This window comes from Phascolarctos cinereus, unplaced genomic scaffold (assembly GCF_003287225.1).
Source record: "Phascolarctos cinereus isolate Bilbo 61053 unplaced genomic scaffold, phaCin_HiC Scaffold_7;HRSCAF=346, whole genome shotgun sequence".
Classification (NCBI taxonomy): Eukaryota; Metazoa; Chordata; class Mammalia; order Diprotodontia; family Phascolarctidae; genus Phascolarctos; species Phascolarctos cinereus.
Window position 1 is genome coordinate 78867068 of NW_027556180.1, and position 21319 is coordinate 78888386.

The 21319-nt window shown below is 38.6% G+C and overlaps 2 protein-coding genes across 3 annotated transcripts; both read left to right on the forward strand.

Moving 5' to 3' along the window:
- The first annotated feature begins 2498 nt into the window (after window positions 1-2498).
- LOC110223313 (gamma-crystallin D-like) lies at window positions 2499-4131 on the forward strand. 2 transcript variants are annotated; one of them, XM_021008741.2, is made up of 3 exons: window positions 2499-2522; window positions 2634-2876; window positions 3859-4131. In XM_021008741.2, the coding sequence occupies exons 1-3, from the start codon at window positions 2514-2516 to the stop codon at window positions 4129-4131; spliced, it is 525 nt and encodes a 174-aa protein (XP_020864400.1). In that variant the 5' UTR covers window positions 2499-2513. The 2 variants fall into 2 exon arrangements, with proteins under 2 accessions (XP_020864400.1, XP_020864402.1); XM_021008743.2 differs by having other exon boundaries at window positions 2514-2522; window positions 3856-4131.
- Window positions 4132-17536: 13405 nt separating this feature from the next.
- Window positions 17537-19423, forward strand: LOC110223315 (gamma-crystallin D). Its single transcript, XM_021008745.1, has 3 exons — window positions 17537-17545; window positions 17634-17876; window positions 19151-19423. The coding sequence occupies exons 1-3, from the start codon at window positions 17537-17539 to the stop codon at window positions 19421-19423; spliced, it is 525 nt and encodes a 174-aa protein (XP_020864404.1).
- The last annotated feature ends 1896 nt before the right edge of the window (window positions 19424-21319 follow it).

Below are 21319 nucleotides of genomic sequence, written 5' to 3' on the forward strand. Positions count from 1 at the left end.
CCCAGTATTCTTCTTATATATTCTCTCCTCTCCACTCCCATAGTCACCCCCCCAGTTGAGGTTATAATCACCTCTGGCCTGAGCTAATGACCTCCTAAATACTCTACTTGCCTCAAATCTCTCCCCACTCCAATCCATCTTCCGCACAACTGTCAAAGTAATTTTCCTAAAGTATGGATCTGTTCATGTCACCTCATCCACTGCTCAGTAAATTCCAGGAGTTCCTATTGCCGGAAGGATCAAATATAATCTCCCCTATTTGGTGTTTAAAACTGTTCACAACCTGATCCTATCTTACTTCTTCAATTTTTTTTTAATGCATTACTTTCCTCCTTATGTTCTTCAATCTAGTCATATTGGCTTACTCACTGTTCCATATACATCACACTCTTTCTCCAGTATCCATACTTTTGCATTGGTTATTCTCATGCCTGCTACACACTCTCCCCTCACTTGAACTCCCTTCCTATCGTAATCACCTTTTATTCATTTTATATATTAATTATTTACTTAGATGTACAAGTTATCATCCCAATTAGAATGTAAGCTTCTTGAAGTCAGAGACTATTTAATTTTTATCTTTATATTTCCAGCACAGTTCCTGTCACATAATAAGTGCTGAGTAAATGTGTGTTGATTGATTGCTTGATTTCAGGTTTCATAATGATCAAAAATGAAGTTAGGTCCCACGATACATAATAACACATTGCACACACATACTGTTCATCAGAATAGGTCATAATACCATAAAGGGGTTGTGTGCTTATTTCAGATCCAGTAGAGTAAGGGAGAAGCAAGAAACCTCTGGCAGCTAGGTGGAGAAATAGAGGGAGCACAAGACCTTGGATCAGGAGGACCTGAGTTCAAATCCCACTTAGCTGTGTGACCCTAAACAGGTCACTTAACTTCTCTCAGTTTTAGTATTCTTATCTGTAAAATGGAGCTAATAAGAGCACCTCAGTGATATTGTAGGCTCACATGAGATAATAGATATAAAATGCTTTGTAAAACTTAAACTGATATATAAATGCTAGCTATTATTATTGTTGTCCCTTTCTCTGAAGATCTTGGCAGAAAGAAACTGGAAGAAAGCATAGTTGTAATCATACTAAAAGAACAGTCAGATCAAACCTTGGCCTTTGTGAAAGAGAAGAAAATAGAATGGGGCAAGAAGCCTGGGTCTAAGAAATGTCTCCAATGGTTTCATATTATTTGTACCCCTTCCTTCTCCCCCACCTGCCACCATAGAAGTTTATTAGCTAATTTTTAGGCACCTAGGACCCCATCCCTTGAAAGGACTTCAAAGCAGAAATCAAACCTGGATTTAGCTCCAGCACTGAGCTCATAAACTGGGAGGTCATTTTACAGATGAAGAAACTGAGACTCAAAGAAATTAGGTAATAATAATAATAAAAAATAGCATTTTTTAGATTTGCTGTTGGGGGAAGAACACACCATTAGGACAAAGACAGTTTGTTATTAACTAACTTTGATTTTATCATTATCCTCCTTTTACAGAAGAGGAAACTGAGGCAGAGAGGTTAAGTGAATTGCCAACGAATCACACAGCTGTTAACCATCCATGGACAAATCTGAACTCAGATCTTCCTGACTCAAGGTCCAGTGCTCCATGCTGTGTCACCTAAAGGCCCCGGTGATCTGCCCAGGGTCACAGAGATAGTAATAAGTGGCAGACCCAGGATCTGAAGAAAAGTTCTTTGATTCCAAGCCCAACACTCTTTCCACTGTAACTGGCAGTTGGTATCTAGAATAACTCTAGCTACAATCAGCTGTCAGCTGCCATCCTCTTAAACACGGGCAGCCTCTCTGGGAAGCTCTTTGATGTGTTCATATAAGTTTAACTTAAAGTTTATTTTCCTTTTGATGTAATGTAATAATAATAATAAAAGCTAGCATTTATATAGAACAGAGCACTTTACAAATGTTATCTCATTTGATCCTCACAACAATCCTGGAAAACAGGTACTCTTTTTACAGATGGGGAAAATGAGGCAGAGATAGGTTAAGTGACTTGCCCCAAGTTATGCATCTAGGAGCCAGGATTTTAACTCAGGTCTTTATGAGCCCAGGTCCAACACTCAACCACATCTGCTTTCCTGAGAAAACTTCCGGAAGACACATTGCACATACTGTGTCCAAGCATAGAAGAAAAACAAGAAATGAGAATGTCCTATCATACGGGGCAGAACTGCATGCTTCGGCACAAAGAAGGACCCAAACAAAGTCAGTGAACAAAGAACTGTCTTTGTCCCAGTGCTTATGTTCCTCCCCCAACAGCAAGTATAGAACAGTGCTAGAAAGCACCAGAGGGAAAGCAGAGCACTGCATGCTCTTCACTAAAGGCAGAATAAAAAAGCAAACCACAAAACCCTCTTACGCACCAAACGGGCCCCTTTTTTGTTGTTCTTACCAATGCGGCAGCAGAAACGCTCTATATATACGAGCGGCCGCGGCCGCTGTCACTAGGACACTGCATCCATCGCCAACCAGACATGGGGAAGGTGAGTGAAGTATTGCTGGGGGTAGGGGAAGGGTCCCAAACAGAAAGATGCCACAATTGAAGGGGCAGGATGAGAGGGAAACAACGGCTCTGAATTCTTCTACCTTTGCAGATCACTTTCTACGAGGACAGAGGCTTCCAGGGCCGCTGCTATGAGTGTAGCAGCAACTGCCCCAATCTGCAGGCCTACTTCAGCCGCTGCAACTCCATCCGGGTGGACAGTGGCTGCTGGATGATTTACGAGCATCCTAGTTACTCAGGACATCAGTATTACCTGAGAAGGGGAGAATATCCTGACCACCAGCAATGGATGGGCTTTAATGATACTATTAGGTCCTGTTGTCTGATACCTCAAGTGAGTTCTGCCTCCTTGCAGTTATATTCATGAAGTATTCTCCATGAGCTAAAAATTGGGGCGGAGGGGCCTAGAAAATTAAAAAAAAAAGAAAAGAAAAGAAGGCAAAGGTCTAGTGAGTTTCAAATGGTGGTCCAAACACAGATAAATAGAGGAGAAATGCCCAAGAAGATGCTGAGAAATTCATTCTAGGGAGGAATCTATGACTATAAAAAAATGATCAGTTGCTTTTGTTATATCTGCTAACATTATTTTGTGGTCCAATAATAATTTCAAAAGTCCAGCTTTAGAAGTTGTTCAGAATGAAAAGCAAAAACAAGTCTAGTAATATATAGGCTAACTGTGGCCCTATGATACAGAAATTCAGAAAATAAAAAGCAGACACATTCCTCTATTGATCATTTGGAAGTAGGGGGAGAGGGAAGGGAAGGGAATAATATTCATATAGTGCCTACTGTGTAACCAAATGTTATCTCATTTGATCCTCGAAACAACCCCAAGAGATAGGTGCTGTTATTGTCTCCATTTTACAGATAAGGAAACTGAGGCAAAGAAGGGTTAAGTGACTTGCCCAGCATCTCACAGCTAGTAAGTGTCTGAGGTCACATTTGAATTCAGGTCTCTCTGACTCCAGGCCCAGTGCTTTATCTACTGTGCCATCTGGCTGGAGTTAAAAATTATATCAATAACAATTTCAAGAAGGATGTATTCTTATCTGCTTCTGTGTTATAGTGTGACCCCTATCAAGCTTCTTTATCCCATACGATAAATAGAAGAAAGTCATAAGAAGATATATTTAATGATTTAGCTTCTATGGATCAAAAGAATATCAGAAATACAAGGAATAATTTCAGAATTTCTATTTTAACTTTCATCTATTCATCCATTGAAAATATATTAACATGCTAAACCATCAATGAGCCGAATTCTAAAAATGGTTCAATTTGTTTGGATTTTTTCCTTCTGTTTGTCACCCAAGCAGACTGGCTCTCATAGGATGAGACTGTATGAGAGAGAAGAATACAAAGGTCTAATGTCAGAGCTCACCGATGACTGCCCTTGCATCCACGACCGTTTCCGACTGAATGAAATCCACTCCTTCAATGTGCTAGAAGGTTGCTGGGTCCTGTATGAGATGCCCAACTACAGAGGAAGGCAGTTCCTACTGAGACCTGGTGAATACAGGAGATACCTGGACTGGGGAGCCATGAACGCCAAGGCAGGCTCTTTAAGGCGGGTTATGGATTTATACTAAAATCTGCTTATGCTACCATCTTCTCATTTTGGAACCTAATAAAGTATTTAGTTTGTATTATTGGCACTTAATGTTTCCAGTGCTTACTTTACGTTATATACAAACAAATCCAGTTGCGAATGCTTTAGTACTGAAAGGCTATGAGGTGAATGGGGATAACTTGTCTTCTGGAGAATTCGTCAAGGAAAGTTTTAAGGAAAAGGTAAATCTTGGATGAAGTTTAGAAGGAGAAAGGGATAGGAAGGGAAAAGTCATCCCTGGACCTCGGGGCAAAAGCAGGAGGCCAAAATCAATGCACTTTAAGTATGAGATAGAAAGTAGGTTTGTCCTGTTGAAACAAAGAGTATGAATACCAGTGAATTAGATGATACTTATAGTTAGCAGATGGCTAACCTTGAAACATGTGCTAGGAAATTTAGTTTTGATATTAGAAGTATTTGGGAGATGAGGTGGCCACAGTTTAATAAAATGCTACTAATTTAGATTACAAGATGCAGAGCAAGAGAGGAAGTGCAACATAGTAACAATTTTAAATTCTTGATTATTTTATTAAAAACAATAACATTCATAATAATAGTATCTAGTACTTTAGGATTTACAAAATGCTTACAAATATTGTCTTTACAAACATTTTGTCCTCACAATAGCCCTAGAAAGTTGGTGCTATTTTTATCCTCATTTTACAGATGAGCAAACTGAGTCAAATAGAGGCTAAGTGATTTGCCCAAAGTCACACAACTAGTAAGTGTCCAAGGCGGGATTTGAACTCAGGTCTTTCTGACTCCAAGCCCAGTTGTACTTGCAAGTATTGAAAATAGGGATTGAACCTACCAATGCAAGTTAGCATCTTCTCTACAACTTAGGTTGTTGAGTCGTTTCAGTCATGCCCGACCCTCCATGACACCATTTGTGGTCTTCTTGGTGAAGATACTGGAGTGGTTTGCCATTTTCTTCTCCAGCTCATTTTATAGATGATGATACTGAGGCAAATGGGATTAAGTGACTTGCCCAGTGTCGCACAGCTACTAAGTGTCTGAGGCCAAATTTGAACTCAGGAAGATGAGTCCTCCTGACTCCAGGCCCAGCACTCTATGCACTACGGCTCCACCTAGCTGCAATTTCTAGTCTTGGATAATTGTCATGAAAACTGAGCTTGAATAACTTGTCCAGGGTCATATAGAAAACACATATTTCAGAGACAGAACTTGAACCCAGCTCATCCTGGCTTTGAGACTGGCTGTCTATCCTCTCTACCACGGCACCTCTCATTTTGAAGCATAGTATCATATAAACCACATCAAAGATTTGGGATTTTCTAGGTGTGGAACCTCCCTCTAACACTGCAGATTGTAACTCGTCTCTAATGTAGTAGATGCCCAATGACCTAATCCAATTCAACAGGCATTTGTGGTGTGTAAGGCACTTGGCTAAGTGTGGAAGAATGAAAAAGCATCCCTGTAATTAAGAACCTTACAGGAGACAATCAGTAAACAGATAAATGCAGATGTGATAAATGGAGAAAATGACAACTGAGCTCTAACACTCAGAAAGATCCAGAAAGGCTTCCTGGAGGAGACATCTTTTTTAAAAAATTAATTTATTTTTAGTTTTCAACATTCACTTTCACAAGCTTTTGAGTTTTAAATTTTCTCCCCCTCCCTCCTCACCTCCTTTCCCAAGATGATGCACAATCTGATGTAGGCTCTACATATACATTCCTATTAAACATATTTTCACATTAGTCATGTTGTAAAGAAGAACTAGAACCAAGGGGAGGAACCACAAGAAAGAAGAAACAAAACAAAACAGAAGAAAAAAAGGAGCAAATAGTATGCTTCCATCTGCATTCAATCTCCATAGTTCTTCTCTGGATGTGGATAGCATTTTCCATCATGAGACTTTTAGAGATGTCTTAGATCCTTGCATTGCTGAGAAGAGCTAAGTCTATCAAGTTTAGTCATTGCACAACGTGGCTGTTACTGTGTACAATGTTCTCCTGGTCCTGCTCACTTCACTCAGTATCAGTCCATGCAAGTCTTTCCAGGTTTTTCTGAAGTCCACTTAAGAAATGAAGCCCTCATCAGAGACACTGGTTGTAAAAATTCTTTTCCAGTTTTCTACTTCCCTCCTAATCTTGGTTGTATTGGCTTTGTTTATGCAAAACTTTTCAATTTAATGAAATCAAAATTATCCATTTTGCATTTCATAATGTTCTCTATCTCTTGTTTGGTCATAAATTCTTCTATTTGGAGGAGATATCTTAAAGAGTTACTGGAAGCCTAGAGAAGTTAAATTATTCCCTCTTGCATGGGCAATTAGTAAATGAGTAGAAGATTCAAAATTGATTATAAGCTCCTTGAGGGTGGGGCTTGCTTTCATTTTTTGCCTTATGGCACACAGTAGGCTCTCTCTCTCTCTCTCTCTTTTTTTCTTTGGTAAGGCGATCAGGGTTAAGTGATTTGCCAAAGGTCACACAGCTAGTAAGTATCAAGTGTCTGAGGTCAGATTTAAACTCAGGTCCTCCTGACTCCAAGGTCAGAGCTTTATCCACTGAACCACCTAGCTGCCCCGCAGTAGGCTCTTAATAAGTGCTTGTTGAACTGAATTGGGAACATGTCAGAGGAAGTTTTTGAAACCCAGTCTTTCTGACTCCAAGTTCAGACCTCTATCTACTGCACTATACTCTCTCACTTGATGTTTTGAAACAGAAATAAGCTATAAAATGAAAAAAAAAAAGGCTTATGAATAAGCTACCGTGGTGAAATATCGCAAATATAGAAATGTTTTAACATGGAAGAACGAAGGATCAGGCCTAAAATGGAAAGCATATGGAAGGAATCTTTCACTGTTCTTTAGTGTTTTGTTTGAAAAAGTGACTGACTTTAGATTAGATTTTTCTTGTTCACAAGTAAGATTTTGGAAAGCCAAAGAAGAATACATCAATCACTTTGTATTTATTAAGCATCTACTATATGGTCTGGTAGACACTGGGGTCACTGGGGTTACAGGTACAAAGAATGAAGCAATCTCTGTTTTTCAATGAACTTATATTCTAAGAGGAAAAAAACTAACATAAATGTCTTATTTAAAAACGAATGCATACCATGTGTGGGGTTTTGTGGGCTTAAAATTGGTGGAATCTGAGAGCAAGGCTTTATTAAGAGAGAGACTTTGGGGCTAAAGGTGAATATTTTTCACCAAGAGCCTGCGGAGATTGTTGAAAGATCAGCTTATCACAATCATTTAGAAAGACAAGCTAGATAAATGCATAAAAGATCTTTTTAGAACCCTTGGGTGTCTTCTTCAAGGACCAGCCCTTCTCTAGGCAGACAGGTGGGGCATCACAAGGGCAGCATATTGCAGACAATGCCTATGATCACTTTATCAATTGGTTTTTCTTAACTATTTTTCTTTAAGGAAGAGTTCAATTTGAGGGAGGGGTGGCATATCCATAAATAGATACAATGTAATATGACAAAAGGCATCAATAAAACTTAATTTTGTGTGTGTGGTGTTTTTTTTAGGCAATTGGGGTTAAGTGACTTGCCCAGGGTCACACAGCTGGTAAGTGTCAAGTGTTTGGTCTGAGGCCAGATTTGAACTAAGGTCCCTCTGTCTTCAGGGCCGGTGCTCTATCCACTGAGCCATCTAGCTGCCCCTAGTAAAACTTATTTTTATAAATTTAAAAAATGAGGGAATTGTACTAAATATCTCTAAACTATCTTCTAGTTCTAAATCATATGATTGAAAATATTGAAACTATTTACATTTATTGAGTACTTTGAAATTAAAATTCTTAATACAAGTCATTCTCCAAATGATAAATGGTCAAAGGATATGAACAGATAGTTTTCAGATGAAGAAATTAAAGCTATCTATAGTCATATGAAAAATATCTAAGTATTTGATTAGAATAGAGAAATGCAAATTGAGACAGATCTGAGGTACCACCTCATGTCTATCAAATTGGCTAATAGGACAGAAAAGGAATATGATAAATATTGGAGAAGATGTGGGAAAATTGGGACATTGTTGGTGGAGCTGTGAACTGATCCAACCATTCTGGAGAGCAATTTGGAGCAATGCCCAAAGGGCTATAAAACTGTGCATACCCTTTGATCCATTAATACCACTACTAAGTCTATATCCCAAAGAGATCATTAAAAAGGGAAAAGGACCTGTGTGCACAAAAATATTAATGGCAGTCTTTTTTTTTTGGTGGCAAAGAATTGGAAATTGAGGGGATGTCCATCAACTGGGGAATTGCTGAACAAGTTGTGGTATTTGAGTCTAATGGAATACTATTGTTCTATAAGAAATGATAAGTAGGTAGATTTCAGAAAAACCTGGAAAGACTTACATGAACTAATGCTGAGTAAGTGAGCAGAACCAGAAGAACACTGGACACAGTTAACAGCAATATTGTGCGATGATCAACTATGAGAGACTTAACTCTTCTCAGCAATACAACATCCAAGACAATTCCAAAAGACTCATGATGGAAACATGCTAACCACATCCAAGTAAGAACTTTGGAATCTGAATGCAGAGCAAAGCATATTATTTTCACTTTATTTTTTTGGTTTTTTTTCCTTTCTTGTCATTTTTCCCTTTTGTTCTGATTCTTCTTTCACAATTGTATATGTATAATCTATATCACATTGCTTGCTGTCTCGGGGAGGGGAGAGGGAAGGGAGAGAGGAAGAAAAATTTGAAACTCAAAATCTTACAGAAATGAATGTCGAAAACTATCTTCACATGTAATTGGAAAAAATACTCTTAAGAGAAAAAAAGAAATTAAAATTCTTAAGTCTCCTTAATAGGAAGTTTGTAAGAATCATATTGTTATCATAACATTTACTTCACAGATTTCCTCTGTCCTGTGTTTTTCTTCATTTCCCATTTATAGAAGAAAAAGTTTTAAATATATTTTCCTAAATAATCTCCAGACACATGTATGCTCCTTCTAGCCATCATACTTTTCCCCTCCCCCATTTAAAAATTATCCCATTGTTAGGTAAAATAAATATACTTTGTCCTTGCCAAGGCTGATCACAGGATTATAGATTTAGATCTGGAAGACACCTTGAAAGTCCTTGAGTCCAACCTCTCCAATTTATTGATGAGGAAACTGAGGCACAGAGCGTCCAAGAGAATCCAGCTAGTAAATGTCTGAGGCAGAATGCACTCAGGTCTTCACAACTTCACATCCAGCTCTCTATCCAGTACAGCATGCAAATGGTGGGTTGCTGTTAACAAACCGTCTTCTTGCCCTGGGATTGAGAGAGATGAGAACTTGTTATCACTTTTCCAATATCATCACCCCCCTCACCTTTCCCCTTCCCTTGATCTTCCCTATGTTCCTGACTTTATTCTTATTCTGTTGCTTCTTATCTTTCCCTCTTTCTCCCTCCCCTTTTATATCTATTTTCTGTTGGACTCTCCAGTATACCTCCAGCCCTGTGGAGTGGTTATGGTGGTTCTTTTTTCCCTGGACCAAAAGCTTCATGCCTAAGACTTAAAAGGAATGGAAATTCTAAATGTAAATGATGCCTTTCAAGCACTTTGCAAATGGCTTCTTTCTATTTCTCTCACAAATATAATAACTATATTTTTTTTAAAAAATCACTACTAGGAAAACATTTGAAAACTTAGACTCCAACTGCTCATTTCATTGACTCCTCTGGGTGATACTACTGATGGGTTGAAGTCCTTTAGTCAATGGTGTTGAGAATCCTACACATCAGTGAGAATGGATTAATATGGTGGGGGACTCGATTAACCATCCTGTTTCAGAATGAAAATGATGAGTTAGAAATGGCCATAAGAGAAGGATGTCCAGCAAGTAGATGGTGTGTGTTTGGGTTTTAAGAAACAGGTCAAAAACAAAAGTGGGGGGGGCAGCTAGGTGGCACAGTGGCTAGAGCACCAGCCCTGAAATCAGGAGGACCTGAGTTCAAATCCAGCCTCAGACCAAACACTTGACACTTACTAGCTGTGTGACCCTGGGCAAGTCACTTAACCCTAACTGCCTAAAACAGAAAAAAAACAGAAACAGGTCAGGGCTATATAGATAGATTTGGAAGTCATCTGCTTAGAGATGACACTTGAGCCTCTGGTCATTGTCTTGGAGAGTCATGAGAGAGAAGAGAGGAGGGTTCTGGAAAGAGGCTAAAGAAACACCCACTAACTCCATCAAAAGGAAGAGTAGGTCACAAAGGTCACAAAAATAGACCAAGAACTAGAAGAGAGGAGTGCCACAGAAGCCCAGGGAGGAAAAATGGGGGTTGACCAGCAGCATCAAAATTTTCAGGAAAGACAATAAGGATAAAGACTAAGAAAGATCAATTTAGCAATTGAGAGATCAGTTTCAAGCATGTGATGGGAAAGCAATATGGATTTCAAGAAGATGAAAGGTGAGAAGGTGGTTAAAAAAAACAAAATAAAATCTAGCAGTAGCAAAGGTAAATTCTTTTCAAAAGTTTGGTAAAGGAAAGGAAAGACACAGAATAATTGCTCAAAGCAATAGTAGGGTCAAGCAATGCTTGGTTTTTGTTTGGTTTTTAGGTTTGGGAAGACAAGTATGTTTACAAGTAGCAAGTGGAAAGCCAGTAGATAAGGCAAGATAGAAGATGGTATACGGAAGGATAATTGATGGAGCAAGTTCTTGGAGGTGTCAGAAGGGGATGAGACTGAGGGAACAGGTAAAGGGATTGACTGTAGAGCAAAGAAAAGAGTCAATTCCTCTTCAGAAGCAGGAGTAAAAGGAGAAGAGGATAGATGAAGGTGATGAGGAGTTTTGTAGGATAAAATAGAAAAGAGGGGACTGATAACAGAGCAGTCTATCTTCTCACTAGTGTAGGAGGCAAGGACATCTGCTGAGAGCAGAGGGAGTGGAGGAAGCATTGGGTATTTGAGAAGAGAAGAGAAGGCTTAAAATAGCATGTGAGGGGAATAAGATAAAAAGTCAATCAAGGAAAAGGAAAAATTTTACTGAGAACCCAATTGAGATTAGAGAAAAAGGATTGGTAGTGGACCCATTTCAAACAGAAGTGTGACTTCCTTTGACCACATTCCACCCTATCCTAACACCTGAACTTACTTCCATAGAACCAGTCATGAACCTTAGTGGAGGTATACCTGTACTCCTCAGTGAAACTCTCTAGATAAATGGAGAAACTTACAATTTTGAATCTCTCCTTACAACTCTGAATGTTTCTACTGAAGGAGGGAGCAAGCTGAGGTGAAAGTAGAGTTGGTAGCTTAGAAATTTAATCACTGCCCACCTAAATAGTGAAGCACAGTCAGGAGAACCTCAATTCGGCCTCAGACACATAACACTTACTAGCTGTGTGACTCTGGGCAAGTCACTTAACCCCATTGCCTAGCCAAAAAAAAAAAGCTGGTTCACTGACTGACTGCAGCAACACTTTAGTTATTCCCAGGTTCTTTTTCATACAACCACTTGAATCTCTGTCTGAACAAAGTTAAGACTTTCATGAAGGGACAAGAGATTCCATACTCAACTTACCCTTTATCTTTAGGTCTTTCTCCTACTTGAAGAAATTAGCAACCCAAAAGCCAACAACCCAAACCAATCAGACCTTCGGTAGATTGTCATAGGCATAAATTTTGAGACTTTTATCCTTCCTGTTTCCAATGTAGAATAAAAGAAAAAAATCAAGAAAAGAATTATAAAAATATTTAAAGAGCTTAGAGGAAACAATACTTTTCACTCGCAGAGCAAAAGCTTCTGGTTGACTCAGCAACATTACTTCAATGTGTAAAGAATGTAGACAAAAAATGATCACCAGCAATTATCCTTTTTGCCTAATATGCTTAATATGCTTAAGTTGCAACAAGAAGAATTTGGATTATAAGAACACATTTCCTTAAATTGTGAACTTTTATGCATTGGAAAAGTATAGCAGGAAGGATTGGAACAACTGTTTTTGGAAGACCTGTAAAAACCAAACAGATTCCTATCTGTCTAGACTGGTTAATAGGCTTATCTAAAGACAGAGAAAAAAGATGATGAATGGTTACCAAGCTTGTTCAGTCCCCTTCAAGAAAGCAAAAACCCCTAACTTACTCTACCTGCTCCCACTTGAAATTGAAACAAACCTCACTGAAGGTGAGTACTGATTTTGTTGCTGTTCAACCAATTTTTGGTAGTGTCCTACTCTTCATGACCCCATTTGGAGTTTTCTTGGCAAAAATACTGCAGTGGTTTGCCATTTCCTTCTCCAGAATACTGATTTTACTAGCAATGAAAACAGATGAAGGGAAACTAATGTATCTGTACGGCCCAATCTCAAGTTGTCTCTTTTGCTAGCGCTTCCTCTGTCACCAGAAGATGTGAGGTGGTCTCCTTTCTGGGCTGAATCCTTCAAACTAAAGCCCTTGCTATTTACCTTCTAAGCATCCATTCAACAGAACTGAGCATTTTTACTGCCTGTCCCCAATGCCTGGAATCTCCTCCCTTCTCATCTCTCTCTATCTCTTTGCTTCCCTCTCTTCCTTCAAGTTCCAGCTAAAATGACATCTTCTCGAGAAAGTCTTTCCTAAGCCCTCTTAATTCTAGTTCCTTCCCTCTGTCGGTTATTTCCTATTTATCTCATATAGAGCTAGTTTATACGTAGTTATTTGCATATTGCCTCCCCTATCAGATTGAGAGTTTCTCAATGGCAGGGACTATTATTTTGCTTTTCTTTGTATCCCAACAGTGCCTGGCTCAGAGTAGGTACTTAATAAATATTTATTGACCAACTGATTGAATATGGAGAAACCAGGATAGAGGTGACTGGGAAGTGGTATGGAAGCCTGGTTCCCAGTGAGATAAGGCAAAAGCTCACTTACCAGAGCCCAGGATCCCAGGGACAAAGTACAAGTTTTCTGTGGTGGGAGTGTGGAGATTAATGCTTATTGACTGAATAAATGAGTGACTGATCTACTTGCTCAAGCTAGCCTGGGAGTGACTTGTAGAGGGCTCTGAGTTTCCTCTATGGGTGATGGGAAGTCAAACTTGAGTCACTGCAGACATGTGAGTGAAACCCTCTTTTAACTCAGATCTGCTCTCTTACCCTTCAGCCAAGGAGAAAGGAAAAGGTAGATTTGGAAGTGGTAAATCAGTGATACATCCAGCCCAAAGAGAATGAGGTGAAGGGGTAGAGTTTTTCTAAGCAGGATTAGGGTTGGATCCATAAGAAATCTGATTAGATAGATTCCACACCACAGTCTTTAAGTGAATGAGATTGAGACAAACATTGCCATCTACAAAGGGAAGAGGCTAAGGAGAGAGGAACCTACTCTTTGAGTAGTGAATGGGGGGAGGGGAGAGACAGACAACTGGGGTGAGCAATGGCTTGTCCCCACTTGTTCTTTACTTTTGAATAGCATTGCTCCCTTGCTTCATTCAAGACTTACCTCAAATTCTACCCTTGAGAGGTCTTTCCCAACTCCTCTAGCTACTAGTGCCTTTCCTTAAGCTTTAGTAGCTTTTAAAACTGTGCTAAGACTTTGGGGGCAATCTCTCTCTCTCTCTCTCTCTCTCTGAAATATATGTGTGTGTGTGTATATATATATATATATACATATATACATATATGTATATATATACATACACATATATATACACACATATATACACACACATACACATATGTATGCATGTATGTATATATCTATATCTATATCTAGAAAGTGTGTGTGTATATATATATGCATATGTCCCAAAAGTCTTAGTGTATAGTCTGTCTCTCTTTCTCTTTCTGTGTGTGTGTATACACACATATATATACATACATACATATATACATACTTATATATGTAGTACACACCTAGTTATTTTCTTATTTGTCTATCCCATTAGAATGTAAGCTTCCCGAGGACAGGGACCTGCTTTTCCCTTTCTTTGTATCCCCAGTGCTTAGCACAGTTCTTAGCACATAGTAAGATTTTAATAAATCCTTACTGACTGACTACTGGTGGCTCCAAACACCACCTTGACTATGACTCAGATAGACAATATAGTCACAGAGTCTAATTTTCTCCAACTTAAGAGTGGCTTAGAGATTTCTCAGTACCAGATTCTTCTGCTCAGTTGCCTGGTCTTCCCATTCTGTAATCTTTGAGGAGTTTTAATTTCTCTTCCTAGGTTCCACCATGGTTCCTCTTCCAACTCTAGCCCTAGTCAACAAGCTGCTATGCTCCTTAAAGAAGCAAAGTCCCATCTTCACAACTCTACAGGATTTATCCTCAGATTCAGGGTAAATTGATTCCCGAGCTCTTTGCTGCCAGTTGAGCTACATGAAACACTTTTCTCTGCCAGTCGCTACTCAGAAATTCCTGGAACATTTCCACCAGCTCCACATTCACTGAGAAATTCTGCCCACTATGTCTCCAACTTAGACACGCTTGTTTCTTATTCCTTTTCCCTAGTTGTTTGTTATTCATTGTTCTCCTTCCCCCACACACACCTAGGCTCAAATCTGTCTTTCATCCATTGTTCAATTTTAGTCCAAGGAGTCTGCTCAGCCATTACAAATTAACATTTACCATGTACTTACATAGAATACACAAACAGTGATCCCCTGTCTATAGAATATCTAGGGACATTATACACTGGGACATTTTTTGTCATAGCTATTTCTCACAGAGACTAAAACAAAAGAAATAAACATTGCAAACAGGAGGTATTTAATGAACATGCATTGAATTAAATCTTGTATATTAATATGATAACAGACTAGGTACAAATAGGCTGAAAGACTTCCATGGACTCCCAAATGAGCCACACTTTGAAAACTACTACATGGCAGAGAAGTGCGAGGCCTGGAGTCAGAAAGTCTGGAGTTCAAATCCATTCTTTAATAGCTATGTGATCCTGGGCAAATCACTTAACCTCTGTCTGCCTCAGTTTCTTCAACTGTAAAATGGGAATAATAATAAGACCTCCTTACAAGGGTTGATGTGAAGATCAAATGAAATAGTATTTGGAAAGTGCATAATACATGGTAGGTATTTAATAAATGCTTGCTCCCTTTTTCCCTCCTCCAATCTCCAATGTATTAAATAACCTTTCAAGATGATAAGGATAATGTTTTAGAGCTAAAATGGATCCTAGAGTTTTGATCTAAGTTCTTCATTTTGCACATAAGGAGAGAACCTAAGAGCACAAACTATTTTACCTTATCACATAGCTAGCTGATAATAGAGACAGTACTAGGACAGAGATCTGCTGACTCCCTGGCTGCTTCTCCACCCCCTATTCTTCCTTCCAGCCTAATGAATCAGCAATATAATTGGATACCCAGCCCCTAATTATTGCTTCTCTCCTTTTGTGGCTTCAGTAAACCGCATGTTCAAAGTCCTTGAGGATTCCATGGGATCTAACCAGGCTGTGGTTAAATATATAATCAACCAGGAATATGTTTCTTATTGGGCTTACTACATAAAAGTGTTTTGTTTTTATAACTTGGTCAACTTAGAAACCCCATATCTCAGTTTTAAATTCTTCCCAAACTGTTCACATCCTGTGTTCATACCATATGCCTCTCAGGTAAGACAGAATTAAAGATCTCTATTTTTATAACAAAATATTCATTGTAGCACTATTCCATAGTAACAAAGAGACTAGAAACATAATGGGGGCCTAATGATTGAAGAATAGTTGACAAATTATAATGTCTGAATGTAACAGAATATTTTTTGCTCTGTACTAAAAAAATGTAAGAAATTCAAAGAAACACAGGCAGCTATGTGGCCCAGTGGATAAAGCATTGAACATAGAGCCAGGAGAACTTGAGTTCAAATCTGGCTTCAGATTGTGTGGCCCTGGACAATCACTTAACCTATTTGCCTCAGTCTCCTCATTTGTAAAATGAAGATTATAATAGCACTTACCTCCCAGAGTGAGGATAAAATGAGATATTTGTAAAGCACTTTGTGAACACTAAAACACTATGTAAATCCTAGCTATTTATTACTGCATAAGAGGTCTTGTATGAAGTGATCCAGAGTGAAGAAAGCAGAACCAAAAGAACCATGTATACTAACTACTACAATAGTGTCATCTACAGCAATACTAAAAAGCATATAGATTCTGTGAGACTGAGGTGAGGAGGGAGTAAATTTCCAGCATAAGGAATGACAATTAAACCATGATCAATCAATCAATCAATCGGCATTGATTAAGTACCTCCTACATGCCAGGCCCAATGGTAAGCATTGAAGATATAAATACAAAGAATGAAACAATCCCTGATCTTGAGAAGCTTACATTTTAACCAGGGAGATGAGTACATATATAAGCATATGTAGACTAAATATAAAGAGAATAAATACAGATCAATACAAGGTAGTTTAAGAGGAAAGGCATTAGTAATTGGAGGGATCAGGAAAGTTTCAAGTAGAAGATGGATGCCTGAGTTGAGTTTTGAAGAAAGAGGGATTCTCTGAAGTTGAGATGAGCAGAGAATGCATTCCAGGTATGAAGAGTGACCAGTATGAAAGCAAACACGGCAAAGTTCAATGAATTCTTATTCTTAGTCAACATTGTTAGTGACTTGACCTGCACAGATTATTGCTCACTCTGGGGAAATAGGCAGACACATCATTTCTACTTTGATTTAAAACTATCTTCATTTTTTAATCCTAGGTCCATTGAAGGACAAGAGAACTTGGAAGGTCGTTTTGTCTCCCCATCGGATTCTCAATAAGATTGTACTAAAGTGATCCAACATCAAGAAGAGAGGTAGGTGTTTGTTCTGCTCTTTAGCTTTTTCAAAGAAGGAAGTCCCACAGACTTGCTTGGTAATATATTCCAATATCTTATACAACTTTGCAACAGGAAATTCAAATGGTTAACCTAAATCCCTCAATATGAGAAAACTACATTTCTCTTACTGGGATTCACTATTAAACATTAATGCATGGAGGTAATTAGATAATTTCCCCTGGTTAGCCCATATTTTCCATGTTATATGACTTTTTATACTCTTCTCCCAATTGCACCTTTTCCATTTTTCCTATCCTATATTACATGATTGACACTTGAGGCCATTTTCCAAAGGCAGAGACTCTATGAAATAGCTGAAGCTCTACCTCTATTATTAAGTAGACAATGTCCTAAATTATAGGTCTTCAAAAGGCCTCAATAGGAATCCCCGTATTGACCAAGGACAACAATTCGAATGTACGAGAAAGAATGAGAGCAAAACACACAATGAACCCCTACGGATGACGACACAGAACAGAAAAAAGAGAACATGAAAATCCCCTTACTAGCCACGCTGGGCCTCTTTTGTGTTGTTCTTGCCAACGCAGCAGCAAACCTGCTATATATATAGGGGCTGTGGCTGCTGTTGCCCATAGCACAGGACTCAGCAACAACCATCACACAGACATGGGAAAGGTGAGCATAGCATGAAGCTTCTTTGGGGATTTGGCCAACGTGTAATTTGTGGGGAATCAGGCCCTTGATCCTTTCTCTTCTATTTCAGATCACCTTCTATGAAGACCGTGGCTTCCAGGGCCATTACTATGAGTGTAGCAGTGACCACTCCAACCTTCAATCTTACTTCAGTCGCTGCAACTCTGTACGGGTTGACAGTGGCAACTGGATGATCTATGAGCAGCCCAATTATGCAGGCTGCCAGTACTACCTGCGGAGGGGCGAGTATCCTGACTATCAGGAGTGGATGGGCTTCAATGACTCCATCAGATCCTGCCGCATCATCCCTCATGTGAGTTCAGTTTTGTGGATTTGGACTCAAACAGTTCAAATCACAGACCTGCCATTTACTAGCTTTTTAATCTCAGGCAGTTCGTTTAACCTCCACTGTCCTCAGTGTTTTCATTTGTGAAATGAGGTTTGCTAGCCTCAAAGGGCCCTCTCAGTTCTAAATCTATGATGCTATAATACTAAGAAAAGACCAGGGGACTTCAAATTGAAATGTTCAAGCTATGTGAAAATGTATGGGGATTTGACAAGCAAATATTCAGAATAGTTGAGAGAGTTCAGACAAAGTTAAAAAAAGAAGGTACATTTTATTCAAATTTAATAAAGGTTTGCCAATAAATACAGAGAATGATGAACAGCTAATATATTAACAAGTATTGATTAAACACATAGTAGGTGCCCCATACATAATAGGTGCTGTAGTAGATACAAAATATATGATGTGATCCTAACTCTCAAGGTATTTACAAGGTACTCAAAAGGCAAGGTAAGGCACATGAAACAAAAAAAAAATGCTAAATAAGGTAGTCACCACAAGAATAACAGAAAATTGGAAGGGAGAAATCCAACATGGGTGTTTTTTTCCTTAAACTAGTCCACCTTCTTTCCTTCAGGCAAGGTGTATAATAAGATACATTGCATTTATACCTTGGTGTTTTTGAAAATTTATATTTAAACTCAAGGAGATCTGTGTTTTGGGTCTGAGATGTCCTGATGATAGGTGAAAAAGTATTGAATTGGAATCACACTGACTTAGATATTCACTGTCAGAATACCACAGATCTGATGGCTGTCTTGGCAAATATAAATATTATAAACATTTTCTAAGATTTGAGTTTCAAATCAATGTTGAGTCTTTTACTTTGTAGATGGACTCAATACCTTTACTTGGGGGAAAAAAAACCTTATCTTCTTCCAAACTAAGTCAGGGATCAAAATTATTAGTAAACTAACATATTAAAAAGGCAATAATCCTTTCTGCCATAGTAATCAAGGAATTATGTCGTCCTCAGAAGCTTTCTGACCCTTTTAGACAGTTGAGTACCCCTCTTGATTATTCTAATAACAAATTGTATTGTATGGAGAATGTTACTATTTCTATGCTCCTCCAACTCACCATCAATGAAACAAGTATTTTACAAATTCTGCTTTGTACAGTGAAGTATATTGAACGGTCTTTTGAAAGGGTGAAATTAACTAACTCAGTCAGTGACTTTTAATTACATGTGGAAAAACTCTCACTTTTCATTTTTATGCCTTTTCTTTTGATGGCACCAGCATGGATCCCACAGAATCAGAATCTATGAGAGGGAAGACTACCGGGGCCAGATGGTAGAGCTCAGTGAAGACTGTTCTTCTCTCCAAGACCGCCTCCATTTCCATGAGATTCACTCTCTCAATGTGTTAGAGGGTTGCTGGATTCTTTATGAGTTGCCCAACTACAGAGGAAGACAATATCTGCTGAGACCCGGAGAATACAGGAGATTCCAAGATTGGGGGGCTATGAATGCCAAAGCGGGCTCTTTGAGAAGGGTCATGGATTTGTACTAAAATGTGTTTACACTCATCGTTTCTCAATCTGGAAATTAATAAAATATTTTCTGTGTGTTCCTGGCATTAGCTGGTTCCTGTTTCTTATTTGTCTCTTCTGATAGAAGCAGGGCCTGTCTCAGGTTGGTCTGAGGCTTTGGGTTTGAATTGGAATGAAATAAGACACTCTTTGATCAGAACAGTTAACAAAAAGGAGGTTTACTTAGCTGTAGCAAAGAAAGGATATTTAACAAGGATGTATCATTGATTCAGTTGGGCATACTTAGGTCAGAAGCCTAAGGGAAGAGTTCCTGACTCTTTATCTTTCTTAAAAGAGTACTGAATTTGTAGAATAAGATAGATTTCACTAATCTTATCTCATTTCAATTCTACTCTTGGGAAGTGGGGTTTTTTTTAAAACAAAAGTAATAAAAATATAGGATAAAAGGCTTGTAAACTATGGTCCCTTTTCCTTTTGTGTGGTTAAAGCTATGAAAGCTGTGCTACCACAAATGAGTGGACATAAAGCAATACACATCTGAGTGGACCACAGACGTTCATGAGAAGTAAAACTTGGTCAGAAAAAAAAATACCTGGCAGAGTAAGGGAATAATCCCAGAAATGGAAATCAGTTGCAGCCAGCTAAAATAAGGAAAGGGGAGAGGGAGAAGGGATTCTTCCACATTCTCCTCTCCCAACAAGTCTACTTTTTATCAAAGGTCCAAACACAAAGACAAGCTTCAATGATAAAACATAGTCTTTATGCCTGTCTAATCCTCCCCAATGTTTTCAGTTCTTCTCCCTCTGATTCTTTCCCATGGGAGGGGAAACCAATATCTCAGTCTCTGCCTTTGCCATTGCTTACTGTTGAGACCACTCCTTGAGAGCTTCTTCATTTTTATTTCTGTTGGGAGATACCCAAAAGACGAAAGCTCAGAATCTCCCTGGTCCTTATTCTTCCAGATCCATCTCTCTTTTTTTTTCTTTTCTTATTTTTTTGTTTGTTTCTCTGGTCTCAACCCAAGTCCCAACCTACTGTTTACATCATATGATAATTCCTTGACCGGGAAAGAAATGAGCAAAACCTCACAGTCCTAGAAGTCTGTAATGGATTAGGTCACTCCTGGTCCTACAGAGGAAAGAATCTGTCCCTCTCTTCCAAAAGTCTATTACTCTGTTATCATATAAACAAAGGAGTCATATCTGTGACACAGACACATATACACATACCTTCCAAGTTACTTTCAGGTCCATGATCTGATCAAACCATTACTCATATTCCCTTTCAATCTCTTTGTATGTTTTTCCAAACCTGGGTTTTGTTAGTGCAGAGATCTCTCATGTGATGAAACTCTATTTATCTTTTTTTTTAGGTCAAAAACTGTTTTTGTACATTATATAGAAGTAGAAAGTTGCCTGGGGAGGATGAAAAAGTTTGTTTTAAGAGGAGAGCTTGAACCCAAACCATTCTGACTCTGATCAGCTCCCTAACCACTAGAAAGGTAGTCTCTCCATAGTGCATTATAGAGGCAGATGAGTCATCATTATGTACGCTAACCAATGTGAGAGAACAGCTAATTAATTAGACTTACACTTTTCCATGCATGCAATAAAACTTTATTAATCAAAACACGTAAACCATACTCTCCTCTAAGAACAAACCTGAGCCTTGGAGCTTCTTTTATAAGGAGCTCACTATAAGGTTCATTCTCTGCCCAGCCAGAGGACTTCCATCTCCTTCTGAGATGATCATCTAGCAATTCTCCATCAATTAGTCAATCAACACTGAGCCCTAGGAAAAGCAGGCTGCTCAAATCTCAAGTGAGAGAAAGCTAGTCCTAGTCAAGCCATAAGAACAGGATGATAGATGGTTGGTTTTTTAAATATTTCTAGCTATAGGTGTTCCTAAGTTGTTTA